Below are 21,544 nucleotides of genomic sequence, written 5' to 3'. Positions count from 1 at the left end.
CCTGGCAGACGGGGCGGTCGGGGATGGGGACGACTCCCGAATCGGGAGGGTGGCCGCTGGCCGGCGGCGTAGGGGCGGGTTGGAGCGGGCGGTAGCTGCGTCGGGGGAGGGTTGGGGCGGGTTGAGGAATTGCCCGGACAGCTGCGGGTTGGGGTGGGTTAGGGGTGGGTTTTGCCCCATTAGCAGGGCTAACCCATCCAATGCCAAGACCCATGTTGATGTCATTAATAAACACGTACCAAGCATACAATCAACTTTGCATGTCGCCATGCCTGTGGCTCTCGATACTTGAGGCTTTCTACACTGGTGGATCTCTATTTTTCTCCTCTAAAAGAAATATTATTGTCTAGTCATCGAGATTCTCTACTCTATTTTTATTTTTTCTGCACTCGTTTATCCTTTATATCTTAATCATCAACATTTTTTACTCATACCCATCCTTTGTACAGTCACTGACTAGTGGGACCCACCCCATCCCCATGTCCACCTCTCTCCATGCTTCTCCGCGGCGAGCGGCCCGGTCTCCCTCTCCCTGCGCCGGACCTTCCTGGCGGCCGAGCTCGCCGCCCACGCTCCTCGCCTCCGCAGCCAAGCTCGTCGCCATTGCGGCGTTCCCTCGCTCGAGCCGCCGCGTCCATGGCCGGCTTGAGGTGGAGGCCCGTGGCCGACCTTCCCCGGCGGTCGAGCCCTCCGTGGCCAGGGCGGCAGGACAGGGCGGTGGATAGTGGCGCGCGGATGCGAACGCGGACCGAGAGGCGCGCAGACGTGGACGGCGAGGCACGCGGATGCGGACGCGGACGGCGAGGCACGCGGATGCGGACGTGGACGGCGAGGCGCGCGGAGGAGCTGAGCAGGGCGGCCGAGTCGAGAGCCCGAGCAGGGCGGCCAGCGACATGGCGTGCGGCGGCGCGCCGCTCCCGCCGGCGATAGGGCCGGCCGGCGGCGGGGCAAGGCGGTGCGGCCGCAGGGCAACGCGGGGCAGCACAGGGGCGGCCCTCGACGGCGCATTGGGCCAGCGCAGCGGTGGAGGAGCCGATTTCGGCCGGGAAACGGCCGGAATCGCTCGGGGAGCAGCGGCGAAGGTGGAGGAGGGGCCGACGTAGCTTCTTGCGGGAGGAATCGAGGGAGGGCAGCCCAAGGAGGCCGGGATCGACGAACGACGACGGCTCTGCTCGGCTCGATCCGAGGTCCGGCAGCGTTCCGGCGAGCTGGGCGGCGGCAATTGGGCCGGTGAGCACCAAGGAGCCGAGGAGGTGCGGTTTGAGGTCTTGGCTCATGCGGAGGGTGGCCGGAGGAGGGGGTACGGCGTGCAGGGCCGGCGGCGGCCATGGCGGGCGGCGGCGGCGGCTCTGCACGTGGCCGCGGATGGGCACTAGCAGGAGCGGAGGACGCGTCGGGAGACGGGCCGGTGCCACATCGGCGGATAGCGAGCACCCGGTACCTACGCTCAGATTACCGGACCAGCGGACGTCGTCTTTCTTACCGGAAGCGATAGAGTGCGCCGCTGCAGCGTTTTTCTCCTCTATCCCATCCTGGAGGGAGGTATAGCGGACGCCGGTGCAGATAGCCTGACACCATAAGGGTTGAGTAGCTAATAGACTTATTTTTAAGAATAGAAGCATAGCTTTGTGATATACTGCTGTTGCTTAATTAGCACAATCATCTAGCAGGCTTAGAAATAGAGCAAGGAATGGCAGTAATCGTGTACATTTATGTATAAATTAAAATTGCAGGATAATTAATCCTCAGGCATTTGGGGTTAGTACATGCATAGACCAACTTTATCTTCGTTGCAAGGACAGGACGATGACCGAGTACATGGTCTTCTCCCTCTGAAGGTGCTTTGCAACATTACGTGCGTATTCTCTGAACAGCTCATCCAGCGCGGCTCCACCGAAATGGCTCGCAACCAAGGGCTCCATGACTGCTCTGATGCTCTTAGCAACATTCAGGGCACTTTGGAGGCTATCTTGGACAATATGATCCCCAGAGTCATCGTAAGGATCCCAGTTGGATTCGAACAGTTCGGCAGAGTTGATGTCGAACAGCTCGCTCTTTCTGACCACTGCCTTCACTTCATCAACCGATGGGCCGTAAACGGGGAGATTGAAGGCATCAAGCTTTTCCTCTTGCACAAGGCCCTATTACAATATACGTGGAACTCAACAAATAGTATAATTTTATTTTATGATAAATTAAACTTATCAAAATTTAGAAGCCAAAGATTTTGCTACACAAATTACAAGCGATGTATATATATTATCTACTCTTCAATATTGCTATGTACAAATAAAGACATAACTTCTTTTGTTTTTATGACCAAGATTTTCTTCTTATTTTGTAGACGTGAGTATAGTTATCATATAGGATTACCATGCTGAAAGTCTGAAATCATCTTGTTTTATGTATGTGATACAACAATAATTTTGTACTGCCAACCATTTTCAATCTATTCTGTTCATCTGTTGTACCTTGTGAACGAGAGACTGAATAGATTGTGCAAATAGCCCACAAAGATGGTTCAGATCTCCTTTATAAATATCCTCATTCTTCCTCCCAAGAAACGTCAGCACCATCTGGCCACCAGCATGCCGCAGCTTGAGGAAGAGCAACAAGTCCGTCTCGAACAGCTCTTGGTACAGTTTCACCACAGATGACGGTGTAGTCTTCGCAATGTAAATGTTTCCTTTGTTTAGGTAAGGTTTTGCGTTGACATCGAGACCATCAGGAAGCTAAACAGAAGAAAGACACTAATTTTAGAACGTTGGTGGTTATAAAAGCTTAAAAGCTGAAGGTATAATAACATGTAGGGAAACGGGTAGGCTACGCTAGCATCACTATCGCATAAACCCAAGATACTTGCGAGTAGAAGATCATAGATCGTTACCACTAGACGCGCAGCGCAGCGGAAGAAGTCGCGCGTCGATGTAGATGAAGTAGTCGATCACATCCCACGAACCGAGCTCCTCGTACTTGATCCCGGCAGCCGATCAGCGCAGCAGTCGCAGCAGCGCCTCCACGGAGTCCACACGTACGGGGATGAAACGCCGGGCGTCGGTGTGCTAGCACCGCACGCACGGCAAGGGCGGCGGCCGAGAGAGAGGGAGGGGCGGCGGCTAGGGAGGTGGCGCCGCTCAGGTCATCTCCCCCCTAGCCCCTCCCTCATATATAGGGTGTACTAATGGGCTTCTATCTCATAGGCCCATTAGTAACCCTAATCCCTCTTGGATCAATATCCACTTGGGCCTTTAAACCGTATTGTGATGATGGGCTCTTGGGCATATCACCAACAATCTCCCACTTGCACTAGAGACAATCATACATGCAAGCTTTCCAACATTCCAAACCCCTTAAGTGTGTGACCCGTTAGGTTCATGTGTAGGTGGTCGTGATCGGAAATCATTTCCGAATTACAAGTCAATAGCGGCACCTAGCAGGGCATAGTGACTCACAAATACACATAAAGATCATATCGGCTGAACCATAGATATACTCATACACCGATTCCTTTGCCACACGATATCAGTCAAGCTCAAAGCGAGATGCGTGCCACCTTTGTGATAGCTCGACCATTCTCTCAATCTAATAGTGGATTCTATTCATAACTAACCTTTAGTCATCATGATTAACTCTTTAATCACTTTGGCATGGCCATGCACTTTCAAATCCAACTATCTCGAGGGGCCCAGAGATATCTCTCCCGTTATCTAGGAGGGGCAAATTCCATCTTGATCCGCTCACATCCCATTCCATGTTTCATGACATACCTGTAAGCTGCTTTTGTAACTACCCAGTCACGGAGTAGCGTTTAGCAGCCCCAAGATGCACCACTACACACAGTGAGAAACAATGGCGATCTTAGGTCTAAGGATTCAGTAGGTATAACACTCAAGAACAACTGATGGCACATACAAAATAACAATCCCAACATTGTCTTGGAGTGGGTCAATCCAACACCATGTTCACCAACATGTGTCCACATCATTAATCCGATATCTCCATATCTATGATCCGTGAAACATGATCATCAATTAATGCATGTGCTAGTCTCAACGTCGTTGTTGTCCCACACAACGACATAAACTAGGGATAATTTAGAATCATATCATTTTCAACAGAGTTTCACGAACAAGTCACATACTTGATAATCAATGTAAAATAATCATCCATGGAACAAATAATAATTATTTATCATTACATAAACATACTCATGACACAAAATCTCCCACGCACACTAGAATCACTGATGTAAGTATCTAATACCCATAGATCTCATGTGCGCCTCATGCTTTGGTTGTGGGAGAGGCTTCGTCAACGGATCAGCAACGTTTGAATCCGTGTGCACCTTGCAAACCTTCACATCACCTCTCTCAACAAAGTTACGGATGAGGTGATACTTCCGCAGTATATGTCTGGACTTCTTAGTTGTTCTAGGTTCCTTTGCTAGTGCAACGGCACCACTATTATCACAATAGAGGTCCACTGGACTGGACGCACTAGGAACAACACCCAAGTCAGAAACAAACTTTCTGATCCAAACAGCTTCTTTTGCAGCTTCGGAAGCTGCAATATACTCGGCCTCTGTCGTCGAATCAGCCACCGTATCTTGCTTGGAACTCTTCCAGCTCACTGCCCCACCATTGAGGCAGAAAACAAAACCGGATTGCGATTTGGAGTCATCTTTGTCTGTTTGAAAACTAGCATCGGTGTAACCCTTTACAAGGAGCTCATCTTCGCCTCCAAATATTAGGAACATATCCTTAGTTCTTCTCAAGTACTTAAGGATACTCTTTACAATTGTCCAGTGAGGTTCACCGAAATCTGACTGATACCTGCTCGTAACACTTAGAGCAAAGGAAACATCTGGGCGCGTGCAAAGCATAGCATACATGATCGACCCTATGGCTGAAGCATAAGGAATCGTACTCATCCTCTTTTGCTCATCAGGTGTCGTAGCACACTGACTCTTGCTTAGAGTAATGCCATGTGACATTGGCAAGAAATCTTTCTTGGAATCTTGCATATTGAACCGATTCAATATCTTGTCAATGTACGTGTCTTGGCTCAATCCAATTAGCCTTTTTGATCTATCTCTATAGATCCTAATACCCAGAATATAAGCCGCCTCTCCTAAATCCTTCATCGAAAAACTCTTTTTCAATGAGGTTTTAACGGCTTCAAGCATTGGAATATCATTTCCGATCAGTAATATGTCATCCACATATAGGACCAGAAACACAAGTGCGCTCCCACTAGCCTTTTTGTAAACACAAGGCTCATCTTCATTCTTGATGAAGCCAAACCCTTTGACTACTTCATCAAAACGAATATTCCTACTCCGAGATGCTTGCTTCAATCCATAGATGGACCTCTGAAGCTTACATATTTTCCCAGCATTTTTAGGATCGACAAAACCTTCAGGCTGTGTCATATACACATCCTCACTTAGATGTCCATTAAGAAAAGCGGTTTTGACATCCATTTGCCATATCTCATAGTCATAATATGCGGCAATTGCTAGGAGAATCCGAACAGACTTTAGCATTGCGACGGGCGAAAAGGTTTCCTCATAGTCAACACCTTGAATTTGTCGGAAACCTTTCGCCACCAATCGTGCCTTATAGATGTGAATATTTCCATCCATGTCTAATTTTTTCTTAAAAATCCACTTACAGTCGACAGGTCTTACACTGTCAATCTGATCGACCAAGTTCCAAACTTGATTATCATGCATGGATTTTAACTCGGATTCCATGGCTTCAAGCCATTTGTCGGAGTCGGGTCCCATCATTGCTTCTTTGTAGGTCAAGGGCTCATCATTTTTCATCAATAATACATGGCGCTCCTCCGTAATAAGGAGGTTGAGCTTGTCAGTAGCGCGACGTGCCCTTATAGACCTTCGTGGGGCTAGTGCCTCAACTACGGGTTGTGCAACATCTTGCACATCCCGTGGATCTTCAGTGGGTGCTGAAACAGTTTCGGGTGTTTCCTGAATTTCTTCAAGTTGCACCTTGCTCCCACTAAATCCTTTTGAGAGAAACTCCTTTTCTAAGAAAACACCATTGCGAGCGACAAACACTTTGCCTTCCGTCTTATTGTAAAAATAATATCCTTTGGTTTCCCTAGGATACCCCACAAAGAAACATTTGTCTGACTTTGGAGTGAGCTTATCTGACATCAAACGTTTGACATAAGCCTCACATCCCCAAACTTTGAGAAAAGATAATCCGGGACGCTTCCCAGTCCATATCTCATATGGTGTCTTCTCAACAGACTTACTTGGAACCCTATTCAGTGTGAACGCAGCAGTTTCAAGAGCATAACCCCAAAATGATAATGGAAGATCAGCTTGGCTCATCATGGACCTAACCATGTCCAACAAGGTTCGGTTCCTCCGTTCGGATACCCCATTCCATTGAGGCGTTCCGGGCGGAGTTAGCTGCGGAATAATTCCACATTGCTTCAAATGATCACCAAATTCAAGGCTCAAATATTCTCCTCCACGATCAGATCGCAGAAATTTAATTGTCTTGCCTAATTGATTTTGTACTTCATTCTGAAATTCTTTGAACTTTTCAAACGATTCAGACTTGTGCCTCATTAAGTAGATATAGCCATATCTGGCTATTGAGCTCATTGGTCCACATACATCGGTATGTACAAGTCCCAACAAGTCACTCGCCCTCTCACTCTGACCAGTGAAAGGCGCTTTTGTCATCTTTCCAAGCAAACAAGACTCACATGTGTCAAATGATTCAAAATCAAATGAGCTTAACAATCCATCTTTATGGAGTTGTTCAATGCGTTTCTCATTTATATGACCTAAGCGACAATGCCAAATAAAAGTGGGATTCAAATCATTTGGTCTAAGCCTCTTAGTATTAATGTTACAGACAGATTTATCCTCAAGATCAAGAACATATAATCCATTCACCAATGGACAATGAGCATAAAAAATACCATTGCAAAAGATAGAACAACGTTTGTTCTCAATTACAATCTTAAAATCACCAACTTCTTCCAAACATGAAGAAGAAATAATGTTCTTGCTCAAAGCAGGAATGCAATAACAATTATTTAATTCCAAAACTAATCCGGAGGGTAGAGACAAGTGGTAGGTGCCGACCGCCAACACCGCAACCTTTGCGCCATTGCCGACCCGAACGTCCAACTCGCCTCTTGCAAATCTTCTAGTCTCACTTAGACCCTGCAACGATTTGCAAGTGTGAATCATCGATCCAGTATCAAATACCCATGATTCACTAGAAGATAATGCAATATTTATTTCTATAACATTTATACCTGAAGTGGAAGTCTCACTTCCCTTCTTCTTTTTCTTTTCTTCCAAGTACTTCTTGCAGTTCCTAGACCAATGTCCCTTTTCATGACAGTGGAAGCATTCATCTTCAGAAGTAGGGCCAGATTTGGCCTTAGGTGCTGGCTTTAGCTTAGAGCCCGAGGACTCACCACCGGAACTCTTTTTCTTGCCTTTACCTTTGGGATTAGGAGGCGTCCAACGCTTCCTCTTTTTGTTCCCCTTCTGAATCATCATCACATGATTGGGATTCTTCTTAATGCTCTCCTCTGCTGTTTTTAGCATCCCATGCAACTCACTCAATGTTTTATCCAAGCCATTCATCTGAAAGTTCATGATAAAAGGCTCATAGCTCGCCGGGAGCGACTGGAGAATAACATCAGTAGCCAAGTCTTGGTGAAGTTCAGAACCAAGTCTATCCAAAGTCTCAATGTAACCAATCATTTTGATCACATGAGGACTGACTGGGCTACCTTCTGCCAGCTTGCACGCAAACAAGGACTTTGAGATATTGAACCTCTCAGTCCTGGCTTGGTTCTGAAACATCCCACGCAGCCCCTCGATCATGGTATGAGCATCCGCATGCTCATACTGCTTCTGCAGATCAGGGGACATGGTGGCGAGCATCAGACAGCTGACATCAAGTGAGTCATTGCAGTGCTTCTCATAAGCTCTGCGATCAGCAGCAGTTGCATTGTCAGGGAGATCATCAGGATATGGCTGCTCAAGAACATACTCCTTTTTCTCTTGCCTGAGAACAATTCTCAGGTTGCGGTACCAATCAATAAAGTTTGTTCCATTCAACTTTTCTTTCTCAAGAACAGAACGCAAATTGAAAGCGGAATTGTTACTGGCAGACATGATCTACAACATTAAAGTAAAGCAAGATTTCAGCACTATGTTTATGTAAAGACTTTCATTAACTGATTTAACAAAAGACAACCTACTATATCAAAGTCATCTTCCCTCTAATGACATATAGTGGTTCAAGATCCATAATCACTAAAATTCTAGTGAGCTTTAGCATCACGGCTAGAAAAGTAGTGATACAGGTAAGTAACAAATTACTAATCACATCTCTATGCGACTCTTGTTTATTGGGTGGCATCCAATGCCCCGGCCCCAACCCTATGCCTTAAAGCCCAAAACTGTTTTGATAGCTTTGCTGAGTAAACCAATACTATGCTTGTGAATGTCCGACATCCACCCTATACAAAAGTGATAGCTGAGGGTACTCTACTTTGGTAAACCTACCACACAACGATCAAAATTTATAGGTGCAACTATTGGTAAAAGGCATCAAAAACTCAAACTTTTCCGAGGGAAGCTATTCTATCATGATTAAAGCATCCACCATATGTAAAAGCATGAAAGAATAGTATGACAGGAAAATAAACATCACAGGCATATAATCATATTATATTGTGAATAGTATGGCCTCTTGCATCACAATGGGCTCCATCGCCATGGCTCCAAGGTGACCTCCATTGCCATCCGTCCTGTCTTGTGGTGATCATCATCGCCATCATGATTGAAACCTCCATGAAAAGATACTAAGCTACTACATCTAATAGCTAGTGAAATAATTACATGAGGATTCAAACATCACAAGTCGACACGCAGGTCGTTATACAATAATGGTGCAACCTCAACCCGGTTGTGTTAACTTGCGACACGCAGGCCGCACAAATCATCACATACATCATCACATGACATTGAGGCCATACCATTCACATCACACCCTGCAAAAACAAGTTAGGCGTACGACGTGTTCTACCAAAGTAGCGCTTGGGAAGCCGCTACAGCGAGAAAGCAACGGCGGTCCCCGCGGGTCTTAGGGCAGCGCCCTGAAAACCTCATGGAATTACACAGATCGCATCTATGGAATCCCTATGAAAATCTCATCAGAGTGATCGCATCACCTCAAATCCGAGCCATTCATAATGCCTCAATTTTCACTAGGTCAATCACCTTGACCGTGCAAACTTTGCACTTGAGAAGACTGCATCTACACATGACCTTGATCTGTTGGTTCAATCTGCTGACTATGCACACAGTTAGTCCCGATGGTGATTCCAGCCGGTAGGGACATATCGTATGCATAACAGAGAAAGAACACAAACTAATCTTTTGTCACATGCCGCGCAATCAACTCGCTCCAGTTTTAACCCCTTATGACCAATTGATCTAATCAAACCGTGCAAAAGTAATAGATCCAATCTACTACAACAACATATCACCTATATGCAAAAGATCCAGACCAAAAACTACGCAAGATGGCTCTGATACCACTGTAGGGAAACGGGTAGGCTACGCTAGCATCACTACCGCATAAACCCAAGATACTTGCGAGTAGAAGATCATAGATCGTTACCACTAGACGCGCAGCGCAGCGGAAGAAGTCGCGCGTCGATGTAGAGGAAGTAGTCGATCACGTCCCACGAACCGAGCTCCTCGTACTTGATCCCGGCTGCCGATCAGCGCAGCAGTCGCAGCAGCGCCTCCACGGAGTCCACACGTACGGGGATGAAACGCCGGGCGTCGGTGTGCTAGCACCGCACGCACGGCAAGGGCGGCGGCCGAGAGAGAGGGAGGGGCGGCGGCTAGGGAGGTGGCGCCGCTCAGGTCATCTCCCCCCTAGCCCCTCCCTCATATATATAGGGCGTACTAATGAGCTTCTATCTCATAGGCCCATTAGTAACCCTAATCCCTCTTGGATCAATATCCACTTGAGCCTTTAAACCGTATTGTGATGATAGGCTCTTGGGCATATCACCAACATAACAACTCTAAACAAACCCGAGAGCGCCAATGGAGACAATACGACGAGTGAAAGAGATGAACGCTTTGGGAAGGGAAAAGCCTAGTGTAGTAGGAACCAGGCAACCCAGCAATGTAAAATTGAGGTGTTGTTCCTCCCTTGTGCTCCGCTGCAATCGACTCCTTGAAGTTTCCAAGTGAACCGAAGATATAGTTGAAGTCGTTTCCGGGTAGATCATTGAGGAAGAATTGGACCTCCAGTTGCTGCTGGTCACTCATGGCTTTGATCACCTCAGAGACGAAGATGAGTGTGTTTTCTCCTGAAGAGCAGCCTAAGTCAGCAACCACCAGTTTTGGAGTGAGCACAGCGGAGCATATTTCTTTCACGGCCTTCTCAAGAACTTGTTCAGTCGCCAACAAAGCTTTTCTCTATACGCATGGTGCGCAAAATGAAATATGTCAGAACAGAAGAATCAAATAACAGTAAGTGAGCAACTTTTGTGGATAAAGAGAATTATAAAGAGATTGGACACAAACTTGAAGCCTGGAGTTGTTTCTGTAGCTGCTTTCACTTTCCCCTTTCGCCATATGGAAGTCAGTATCCATCTTCATAGCTAGCCACCGAGCGCTTCAGCTCAGAACCTTTCGTGGAGCAGAGCCGCACAGATTGCAAATGAATCAGTACAGGGGCACTGAATATATATTGGAAAACCCGTGCCGTATTAGAACTCTTTCTAATTATTAGTTAAAGTTATACTCGCTCTTTTAACTTTTTTAAATATACATTATATCTAGATACATAATAAAAAATATAACTAGTAAATAATATCAGTGCTCTATATCACAAGATGAGATGATTCTTTTTTATAAGAATCACAAATATATTAAAAGAGCAATAGTTTTACAAACAGATTATGGAGTCAATTACACCCCACTCCTTAAAAGTGACACGTGTCGTCGTACTGGTTCTGTGTGCCACGGCTGCGGAGCACCATCGCCACCGTTGGTGGTTTGGTGGCCATCAACAAAGATGAGGGCGAAGTGAGTGGCACCACGTGTTTGGCGTGTATATTTACTTACCATTCCCTCCTAAAGGAAAAAAAATAAGCCTCTCACATGGTTTGCCTGCTTACCAGTTTGTTCTTTTGCTTACCGGGGGCAGTAGTGGGCTGCGGTGCTTTGTGGTCTTCCCTACACATAGAAAATATATATGCTAAGAGCAATTTCAGCAATAATCTCTACCTTAGGATCTCTACTTCCTGAGCAGGAACTTCCCCAACTTTCTTGGGGCTAGTTCTTTACACACAACTCTAGCAAATGTTCTATTTCTTCCTAAAATTGAGTCATGATATCATCATAGTTGGAGAAAGACCCCTGCGAGCTGCAAAGTTACATGTTGACGCAAAACTAGGGCCAACACACGAACGCACTCGAGCGTGCAGCGAGAAGAGGCGCGCGTTGCAGCGCCGCTGCTCAGACCGGTTATAGCAACCGGTCAGACCGGTCGTCGCTGGTGAGATCGGTGACGAAGCCTACGAACGCTAGCCCGAGAAGACCTGTCGGGGCAAGCACACGCAGTGTTGTTTTAGGGTCGGCAGGCCACCTAGAACGCCCTCAATCGACGTAGAGACGAAGGAGGAACAACAAGTAGTAGATTGGAAAAGTTAGGGCAAGAGAAAATAAAAAAATAAAAGTTGTATTGTTTGATCGATTGGATAACCCTCAATCGGGCGTGACCCTTTATATTTATAGGGTGGGGTGGACTTATCCCGCAAAGAATCCTAATTACAGATCTAAACCAATGAAAAATTCTAATTGTACTCGGATTCCGGATAGACCGGTCAGACCCACCGGTCAGACCGATCGGGGTTGCTAGACCGGCTACATTGTCCAGACCGGTCAGACTGCTCGTAAGCACTGGTCAGACTGGTCTGTTCGACCTGTGCCAATTTTGGTCATCAACACCATGCTACACAAGTGCCCCCATTATTCAATGGTATAGGCAATAAGGGGAAAAAGGAAACAAACAGTGAAGATAAGCATGTCTTCACTAAACACAGCGCACAGGGAGAATAACACAATTCAAAGCACTAGTTCAGAGTCCGCATACACTAGTTCAGACTTCAGAGCACACGTACGCTGAAATTGAGACTCCAAATACATTGAAATTCATAATCCTAACAAGATAGACACTTATTCAGTATGCAGGAAGCTACTTCTCTAAACCAAAAGCAAAGCAGCAGCCTTTCTACTGTTCATCTGTTCAGTATAGGAGCTCGAGTAGGGAGCTTCCTAGAGTTGCTCTATCGGTTTCATTTTCTTTGTAATATTCAATAACAGATCAAAGCACCAGGTAACTTTTTAGAAATCTAACACAAGTATTCATCTGATTCAAATGAAACAGAGTGATCCCAACGCTCCATGGAACAATCAGTTCCCATCAAATCGTACTAGTACTTTCTTTTCGGGTCCAGCTGGATGCTGAACGCCAAGACAGTCACGAACATGGACTCGAAAACATCACCACGTACGGCCACAGAATCTAAACCGAGAGCTCGATCTTGACAGGGAACGACACCGACGACGACGAGTCGCCGTTCTCGACCAGCACCTTGCTCACGCCGGACGGCACGACGGTGTACGCGGTCCTTCGCCGGCACCAACACCCTCCGGAACGCCGCCACCTGCTTGATCGGAGCCTGGGCCACCTCCGGCGGCGGCGCGGTGTACACCAGCACCACGTGGGCGCCGTCCCTGCCGCCGGCGTTGGTCACGCTGACGTTGAAGCTGACGGTCTCCGTGCAGGCGTGGCCGTTGACGTTGACGGCCTGGCAGGCCGGCGTGGTGGCCACGCTGGGCTTGTAGCTGAGCCCCTTGCAGTGGCCGCCGGGCACGGAGATCGTGACGGCGCTGCCGTTGGTGCCTGTCTCGTAGAGGAACTTGGTGTAGCTGAGGCCGTAGCCGAAGGGGTAGAGCACCTCCGGGCCGTCGTAGAACTTGTACGTCCTGCCGGGGTACCCCAGCTCCGGCACCGGCCGGAACTCCATGGAAGTCATGGGGATCTGCTGGATGTACTTGTTCTTGAACCATGTCAGTGGCAGCCTTCCTCGTGTTCAATAAAAAAAGAAGTTAAACCAGTATTATTTTTCAGTATTGCAGAGATAACAAATACTAGTAGGACATTATAATCCACAAGAAGAGGTATTTTTCCTAATTAACCTGGATTATATCTTCCGAAGATGACATCGGCAATGGCGTTCCCACCTTCACCGCCAGGGTACCCGGCCCAAAGGATGGCGCCGATCTTCGGGTGGTTCTGCGCAAAGGAGATGTCGATGCCGCCTCCCGACAGGATCACCAGGATGATCGGGTTCGGCGAGGCCGCAGCGAAGTGCCGGATCTCCTTTGTTTGGTTCTTGGGCAGGAGAATGTCCTCCCTGTCGTTGCCCTCCCTCTCGATGTGAAGGTTTATGCCACCGAAGTAGATGGTCGTCTTCGCCCTGTGCGAGATCTAGACGTCCTTGCTTATACCTTGGCGCGGCGTCACGTACCGGCATGGCGGTCCTGCGTACGATTCAGAAGTTGTACATGATGGGTGAAACTATTTCTCAAATTAAACGTGCCATTTAACAAGGCTAATTAAATCTTATCGATCGTGTGGTTACAAATAAAAAACTGATTTTGTAAACTACTAGCTACTTGACGCACACTGACCTGTGTAGTCCCCGTCCATGACCTTTTCCGGTGCCCGGGCGTGTGGCCCGTGCACGGCGACGGCGAGGATCTTCTTGGCGTCCAGCGGCAGCAGGTTGCCGCGGTTCTTGAGGAGCACGATCCCCTGCCTCGCGCCGTCGAGGGCGAGGCCCTTGTGCTCGCCGGTGCAGATGTCCGTCTCGTTGAGGGCGGCGTACTGCGGGATGTTGTCGAAGTAGCCGAGGCGCATGAGGGTCATGTACTGGTTCGTGAGCGCGTTGTCGACGTCGGACTCGCGCATCTTGCCCTGCGCGACGGCGGCGACGCCGTACACGCTGAGGAAGTCCCTGAGCGGGCGGCCGCCCTCCTCGATCCAGCTCTCGCCGCAGTCGAGGTCGAGCCCCGCCCTGACGGCGGCGGCGCTGGAGTCGGCGCCGGTGAAGTGGAGCCAGGTGGCGTTGTCGGTCATGACGCGGACGGCGTCGCAGTCGGAGACGATGTAGCCGTGGAGCTGCCAGTCGCCGCGGACGGTGCCGGAGAGGAGGCGCGCGTCGGCGCAGGCCGGGACGCCGTTGACGCGGTTGTAGGAGCACATGACGCTGCTGGCGTCGCCCTCGCGGACGCACATCTCGAAGGACCGGAGGAAGCTCTCGGCCATGTCGCGCTCCGAGATGCGCGCGTCGAACGTGAAGCGCGTGTGGTTGTGCCAGTCGTCGACGTCGTACGCCGCGAAGTGCTTGCAGCAGGCCGCCGTCTTGATGGGCCGGGCGTGGGGGTCGCCGGCGCCGCCGCCGTCGCCGTGGCCCGGGATGTCCTGCATGCCGCGGACGAAGTTGACGGCGTAGCGGCCGGCGACGAAGGGGTCCTCGCCGGGGGTCTCGAGGGCGCGCCCCCACCGCGGGTCGCGCACCACGTTGATGTTGGGGCTCCAGTACGTCAGCCCGCCCTTGCCGAGGTTGTACATGGCACGCGCCTCCGTCGACACCGCCTGCATCGATCAACAGATCGTTCGTTCGTGCAGTGCAGGTCGATCTATTAATGAAACCAAATTTAATCTTCTGAAGAAATCAAATTTGTAGATCGATGAGTGAAAATTTTTGGATCGAAATGATTATTGAAGTACCTGGCCAATAGCCTTCCAGAGCGTCTCGTTGAAGGAGGCGGCGCTGTTGATGACGTTGGCGAAGACGGTGCCGTTGTTGACGGTGGCGCGGCCGGAGTGGTTCCCGGGCCTGCTGCGGAGGTCGTCGAAGAGCGTCGTCGGGCCGGTGCTGGAGAGCCCGTGCAGCGCCTCGGACCACCACTTGTAGGGCGGCAGGCCGACGCGGGGCGCGCCGCGGGAGACGTCGCCGAGGTTGCCGACCTTCTCCTCCACCGTCATCCAGCCGATGAGGTCGCGCACCCGCTCCGCGTACGGCAGCGACGCGTCGCAGTACGGGAACGCCGACATGTTCAGGCCCAGCTCCGCGAACCGGTCCGCGTCGCAGACCTTGCCGTAGGCCTTGCCGAAGGCGGTGACGTTCACGGTGGTGGTGGCGGCGGCGGCGGCGGTTGTTCGCGACGAGCAGTCGACGGGGATGGTGCCGCATAGCAGCGAGGCGGCGAGGATGAGGAGGAGATGCGACGCCATTGTCAGGAACCTAGCTATCTTTGTGGTGTTGGTTAGCGATACGTGTGTGTATACGTATATATAGAGCGAGTAAGTGCGAAAGAAAGGCAGAAAAGAGAGGAAAATGGGCGGGATCGTAACGAAGTTTCGAATTTCGGAGTGCTGTTTCGCTTCGAGTTTTAGAGGGCCGGCCGGCCGGGAGAGAATCAAGGCGGTGCGTGCGGCGAAGGTGGTAGGGCGAGAACGAGCCTGCCGGATGCGCATCGTTAGGGCCGAAGGTGGAGAGAAGAAAAGATGAACTAGCTAGTGCCGTATCATTTTACCGTAAGGACGAATTGTTCTTTAAAGATAAAAAATGATGCAGATTAATCGGATCGGTGGAGAAGTGGAGTTCAAACATGCATGTCTCTCCTCTCTCGTAAGATTTTATTTGGATTCAAGTGTTAATGGGTGAAAGGGCTAACTTTAGGACTAGTGTATCTAACGAGGAGTGCTAATAGGGTCGCTAAAGCTTACTCAAGACTAAAAAACTTTAGCAAAGGTATGAGGTATGAGTGCTAATGGTGCTAAAGTTTAGTACTCAACTTTAATCTCTCTAAACAATTGTTGAGGTCAATCATCGTGGAAGTAAGAAGTTTGACACCTAAATAGATACTCAGTTCCAAAGAAGCAGGCTGTAAACTTACAGCTAGGCAATTTCAATATAAGAATAAAAAAATTATAAAAAGGACAAGTGGGCTATACATTATTGATGAAAACTAACTACTATAAAAATAAGTTGAGAGGTAGACGGTAAGGATCCTTGCAGCCAGCAGCCGACTCTATTATTAACTTTGCTCTAACGCCACTCCTCCCGAACCCATCCTTGCACAATCCCTCTATCACAAAAAAAAATCCCCATTTTACTCCGACAATTTTGGAACACTAAGACTGACTTCAACAAGAGATGGCATTTTGGAGAGGCAAAATGATGTTTGCATCGCATGAATATCCAATTTTCGGTGGCGGTCTCCAATAGAGAGGAGGCAAACGCGAACGCCCGCCGCGCCGAGCAAGAAGACGCCCACCGCTCCGCCGTGGTGGGCCGCCGCCGCGCGCCGCCGCTCTCCGCCACGCCGCCCCACACGGCTGCGGCATCGGCGACGCCAGCCACCGAGCGCGTCCGCCATCAGCTGGGTGACCAGCACTGCGACGGCCGTGGTCGAGGGCGGCTCCGTCTGCTCCCGTCGTCCCAGCGCCGTCGACATCCTCCACGCCCGCCCGCCGATGTCCTCCACGCCACACTGCCGGTCGCCCTGTGCGCCGCCCACCTCGTGAACGCCGGCTCCGCCACTGCCCCGTGCGCAGCCCACCTCGTGAACGCCGACGGTGAGGAGGCCGCGCCCCTCCATCCTCGCCACTGCCGCCGCTTCCCCCGACGCAACCGCCGCCGCTTCTTCGACTGGTACGCGGACCTGCTCCGTGCGGCGCCCATCGGCGCCATCGAGGCATGGGGGCCCTTCGGCTCGACTGGCTCGCGCTGCCACCAGCGTGGGCGGCTGGCTCGCCGGCCGCGGAGGTAGAGCAGGAGAAGGGGCGGCCTCAGCGGGCGCGAACGGGGAGGCCGCCGTGCTCGGGACGGGAAGCAACACGGCGCGGCGGACGAGGATGGGGTCGCCGGCGCCGGCCCCCGAAGCGGCGGCGGGAGGTTGCTGGTCGTCCCGGATGATGTCGAGGAGGGTGCGCGCCGCGGCAGCGGCGGCGGCGGACGACGAGGGCAGCGGCAGCGAGGCCTTGGCGGCCATGGCGGAGGCGAGCGTGACCGCCGCCCGGCGCCCCGCCGCGAGGTCGTCCTCGTCGCGGAGCTTGAGCAGGTCGCGGAGGTTGCAGGACCCCGCCGCCCCCTCCCTAGCTCCTCCTCCACCGGCGAACCGTGGGGACGCCGCGCCCTCCCTTCCCCTCCATCTGCCGATGGCGCCTCCCCTCCCTTCATTCTCCGGGAGGAGCGGCGGGTGCGGGAGGAGACGGCGGCGCGGCAGAGCGTCTCCACGAATGCATCGGAGGAGAGAGGGATTGCAATTTTATCTCTCCTCTCTCCTCGAAGGCACTTTGCCTCGCGGGTTTGGCTCGTCTGTTGGAGGCCATGCCTGGCGACGGGAGAGGCAAAATGCGTTTGCATATCATTGTTGAAGTCAGTCTAACCCCAACATCTAATGCATAGGACAGCATAAACTCACTTTAGGACCTTTGGTGCAATGGCCATACCACAACACTTGGCGAGATCTAGAAGGGTGATGATGGACAACCCTGCATAAACTCGTTGCATGCCACACCATCATCGTACATATATCGACGGCCAGCGCCTTCACTCCCAATACAGTTGCTGCTGCCACGACATATATTGGGGTGTAGCAACCTACCATCTCCTGCGTGTAGGACCTCCAGCCGTGCATTCACCCTCGTATCACTGACACTAAGGGCACCGCCACAATCCAGTCGTTGGATCCGCGTGCAACTTCAATGTAGGCAGCCAACCATGAGTCCTTGGTTTATCTCATAAGCAGTGAGGAAAAGGTCTCAACTGGAGAAAAATAAGAGAGAGAAAAAGAATCCAAACCGGTTTTTCAAGAGGAAGAATAAGGATGGACAATAATTGTCACACCCTAAATTTCTATTTTGGGTCGTGAATAAAAAATCTGAAATAAAACAATTATTTTAATTATATTTCTAAAATTTATCTAACCTTTAATTAGGTTGTTATCAATTTAGATATAAAAAGAAAAATTGATTTCTAAAATTCTAAATCGATCTGCTGACTGCACAATATTTTTGATGAAAAATAAATTTAAAATTGTTTCAAACTCGATTAGATTTTTCCTTCCATCCAAATCCAATTCTTAAGCTCTTAATCAATTCCTAAACCTCTCTTGTCCCGGATCTTCTTTTAATTCAGGCACAAAATACATGTTTCCTTTTCTCATTTTCCATTGTTATCTTTACCTCCACGTGAAAACCAGCCCAGGCAACAACCACATCCTGTACGTTCGTTGATTACCTCATGACTCCTCGCATGACGTCCTTAATATAATTTCATCGATCCAAGGCTAACAGAGATCATCACGTATGCACACCTGTCAGATAGACAGCTGGCCTACCGAGAACTAATGGTGATCAACTCTGAATGATGAGCCATTGATAAGGTTGTCCACACCGGATACTGGAAGCCATCCGGTACCCGGTCCTGCAGCACGCTAAGAAAGCCGATAGCAAGTCGACCGGTGTGATCGGTGCTAAGACCGGTCTGACCTATGTGTCCAGTGAGCTTGGGAATTCCTCCGGAGCCAGGAATAAGAGAAGGCTGAGCTTCAAGGAGCTCCTGGCCAAGTATGAGAAGGAGAGAATCGCTCAGAATCAGAAGGGGCAGCTGAACAAAGTCAAGGATTCGAAACCCTCATCAAAACATCAAGAGCAACCGGATTCTCATCCAAGTCAAGGTAATTGTATGCTATTCAATGGGCCGATTGCTTCATGGTATTGCTGGTATCTTTATTTTTATACGCCCCTGAATTATAGTAGGATGCATATGCAATCATATTATATTCAATATCCTACTGTGAATCCAAATCATGCTTCACCACAAAAATCGGTTGTTGCAATAATCTGGTCAAAAAAGATATTGATTGCAGCAAAGTGGATGAGAAGGGCGCGAAGCAAGATTCAAAATATTTACAGCCAAGGTGGTGTCTCTTAGGCTTGTCTCATACTTAGAAGCGAAGGCTGAAATATTTGCGTAAGAAGGAGTCAATGGAGCAACAAGTAGAGCATGCACCAAGAAGATCAACTAACATGAGAAAAGTATGACAGCCAAAACAAGTTGTTTCTACGTAAACTTGAATAGAGAAAGTTATGACCGATAGTTATTTATCGACCTTAGCACAAATAATAGCCGATGTAATGATACTCATCCCCCTTAGACAACTTTGGCTCAAAAGAATGTTTTTTGGCAAGCAAGTTTTACAAAAAAAAAAAACAGAGGGGGCATATGTTGATAGACAAAATTAGCATCAACCGGTCTGACCGGTCGGTACACTGTGGCCAGGCCGGCAGAGACCGATTGGTCTGACCAGTCTAGGAGGAGTCCGACTGTAATTAGAGTTCTTTTTAGATTTAGATCTGTAAAATAGATTCCTTGCGGGATAAATTTATCCCACCCTATAAATATAAAGGAGCACGACCGAATCATCTAATCGATTAAAATCAATACAACTTCTATTTTTATCGTCTTTATTTATTTTCCAAACCCTATCTTTTTCAACCTTCATTGCTGTTCTTACTTAGACTCCGCGATATCTGAAGGCGTTCTAGGTGGCCTGCTGATTCTAGAACAACCCTACGTGCGCCTGTTCTGACGGGTCCCTCCTAAGCGAGCGCTCGTTGGTCGTCGCCGATTCACTCCGGCGACCGGTCTGACGGTCCCTTAGACCGGTCTGACCACTCCATGCAAGAGGCGTTATATCCATCTCTTCTTCACGCCGCACGACCCAGCATGTTTGTGTGTTGACGCGTAAAAGGCGTCAACACGCGCGTTGCGTAGCAGCAAGGCGGAGAGCAGAGCAGCGAACAAGGCGCGCGCGGCGAGCTGCACTTCGCCGGCGGCAGTGGCTGCAGAGGTCGAGCGCCGCTCGACCAGGTGGAGGCGCGCGGCTTGCTTTGCAGGCCTGCCACGCAAGGCCCACGTGCAGGCAGGGGCGGCCCAGGCTGCGGGGCAGCATCCCAGGCGGGGCTGCAAGGCACGGTCCAGGAGGCAGGCCTACGTGGGGCGCCAGGGCAAGCTGCGAAGCAGATCAAGTTCGGCCCAGGTGGGGTGAGGACACAGCCAAATGTTCGTTTCTTTTCCTTATTTCCTATTTATTTTAAGCGCTTTAATTTGTGTTAATTTTTTTGTGTCTTTAGTTCTTGATAATCTTTGCTTGCTTGGTTAAGCTAGTTTTATTTAGTTTTTGTTCTTTCTAATATTAGTTAAAGTGCTTTAAATGTAATCCAACTTCTCTTTCAGTGGAAATTTTTTGTACACCATATTCTCCGTGCTGCTTCCACTTTGCGTTAAAGATTCTTACTCGTTTCAGGATCAGCGTGGCACCAGTTAACTTGTGTCATCTTAGCGATTAGAAAAAGATAACTCGTGTCATCTTAGCGATTAGAAAAAGAGGTATTTTGGGCAGTGAATTGGAATCGGTTTTTTGGAGAATTTTTGAAGGCTCCTATTCACCCCCGCCCTCTAGTCGTCCGTTTTGGTCCCACACCTACGAATCAAACATATCAAGCTATACATTGTGGTTTGCAATGGCCATGATTATATCCTCCAATGTCTGAACGGATCGGACTATAACGAAGCTGTCTGCATCTGCTCTTGAACTCTATGCCGTGTCAAAAGCGCGGCAGGAGGCTCACGCCCTGGCTTAATGCTTATTAAAAACTTGGCTTCTTAAGTGCAGAGAGAAAATATTAATTCATATCCAGCTTGCGCATGCATGCCTCCTTCGCTTTTAATAATCTTACCAATGCATTAGTCATCAGCCAAATCAAAATAATCGGCCAAACTTGATATCACTGCAGCTATATAGTAGCCGAATTGATCAAGACCAAATCCTTTATATGTCAAATTTAGTATAGTAGTTTTCAAAAAAAAATTGGTATAGTCAACACGTCATCGTCGACACACAACTATACCAAGTGGCATGGCCATTTACTACTTGATCGTACTCGATCGGCAAGTGATAATTAGTAGGAGTACCTTTCAAATTGGTCTTGATTTGCATGCTGTACTGCAGTCTGTACTGGCTTATCAGTTACACACACACTCTCCTGTTTGGTTTGTGAACCAATTTATTAAATTTGTTAGACATGTACGCATATATATAAAGGATTTGGTACGGTTAACTTTTGATGAGTCTTAGAAAAATGGGATGGAAGCCTGTGAAATAGCAAATATGAAACAATACATTATGGAGTGAGTTTCATCCAAGTTTCATTTGTATTTTGATGATTTGGCACTCTTGGAAACAACAAAATGAAACCTCCCGTTGGAATTAGGTAGAAGACACGCACATTGAGCGCCACTGGACGGACGACCCAATCATCATTAGGAAGCAATAAGGTGTACATATACACATGCAAGGCATACACAT

The 21,544-nt window shown here is 49.1% G+C and overlaps 1 protein-coding gene and 1 pseudogene across 1 annotated transcript; both read right to left on the bottom strand.

The window, feature by feature from the left end:
• Positions 1-1,691: 1,691 nt before the first annotated feature.
• Positions 1,692-10,751, bottom strand: LOC120669008 (anthranilate O-methyltransferase 1-like). The gene is made up of 4 exons (XM_039948836.1): positions 10,613-10,751; positions 10,115-10,504; positions 2,472-2,732; positions 1,692-2,141 (listed from the first exon to the last, which is right to left on the bottom strand). Exons 1-4 carry the CDS (start codon positions 10,685-10,687, stop codon positions 1,782-1,784), a joined length of 1,086 nt encoding a protein of 361 aa, XP_039804770.1. The 5' UTR covers positions 10,688-10,751; the 3' UTR covers positions 1,692-1,781.
• A 1,667-nt stretch (positions 10,752-12,418) lies between these two features.
• Positions 12,419-15,308, bottom strand: LOC120670624 (annotated as a pseudogene).
• Positions 15,309-21,544: the final 6,236 nt, after the last annotated feature.

This window comes from Panicum virgatum, chromosome 4N, assembly GCF_016808335.1.
Source record: "Panicum virgatum strain AP13 chromosome 4N, P.virgatum_v5, whole genome shotgun sequence".
Classification (NCBI taxonomy): Eukaryota; Viridiplantae; Streptophyta; class Magnoliopsida; order Poales; family Poaceae; genus Panicum; species Panicum virgatum.
This window is presented reverse-complemented; position numbering and strand designations above follow the sequence as displayed.

What these genes read in the sequence shown, in the direction of transcription:
- LOC120669008 (XM_039948836.1), bottom strand. Translation starts at nt 10,687, where the DNA reads ATGAAGATGGATACTGACTTCCATATGGCGAAAGGGGAAAGTGAAAGC. An exon ending in GAAACAACTCCAGGCTTCAA is followed by an intron (nt 10,505 to 10,612) that starts GTTTGTGTCCAA and finishes CCATGCGTATAG; the next exon opens with AGAAAAGCTTTGTTGGCGAC. An exon ending in TTCAGTCTCTCGTTCACAAG is followed by an intron (nt 2,142 to 2,471) that starts GTACAACAGATG and finishes ATATTGTAATAG; the next exon opens with GGCCTTGTGCAAGAGGAAAA.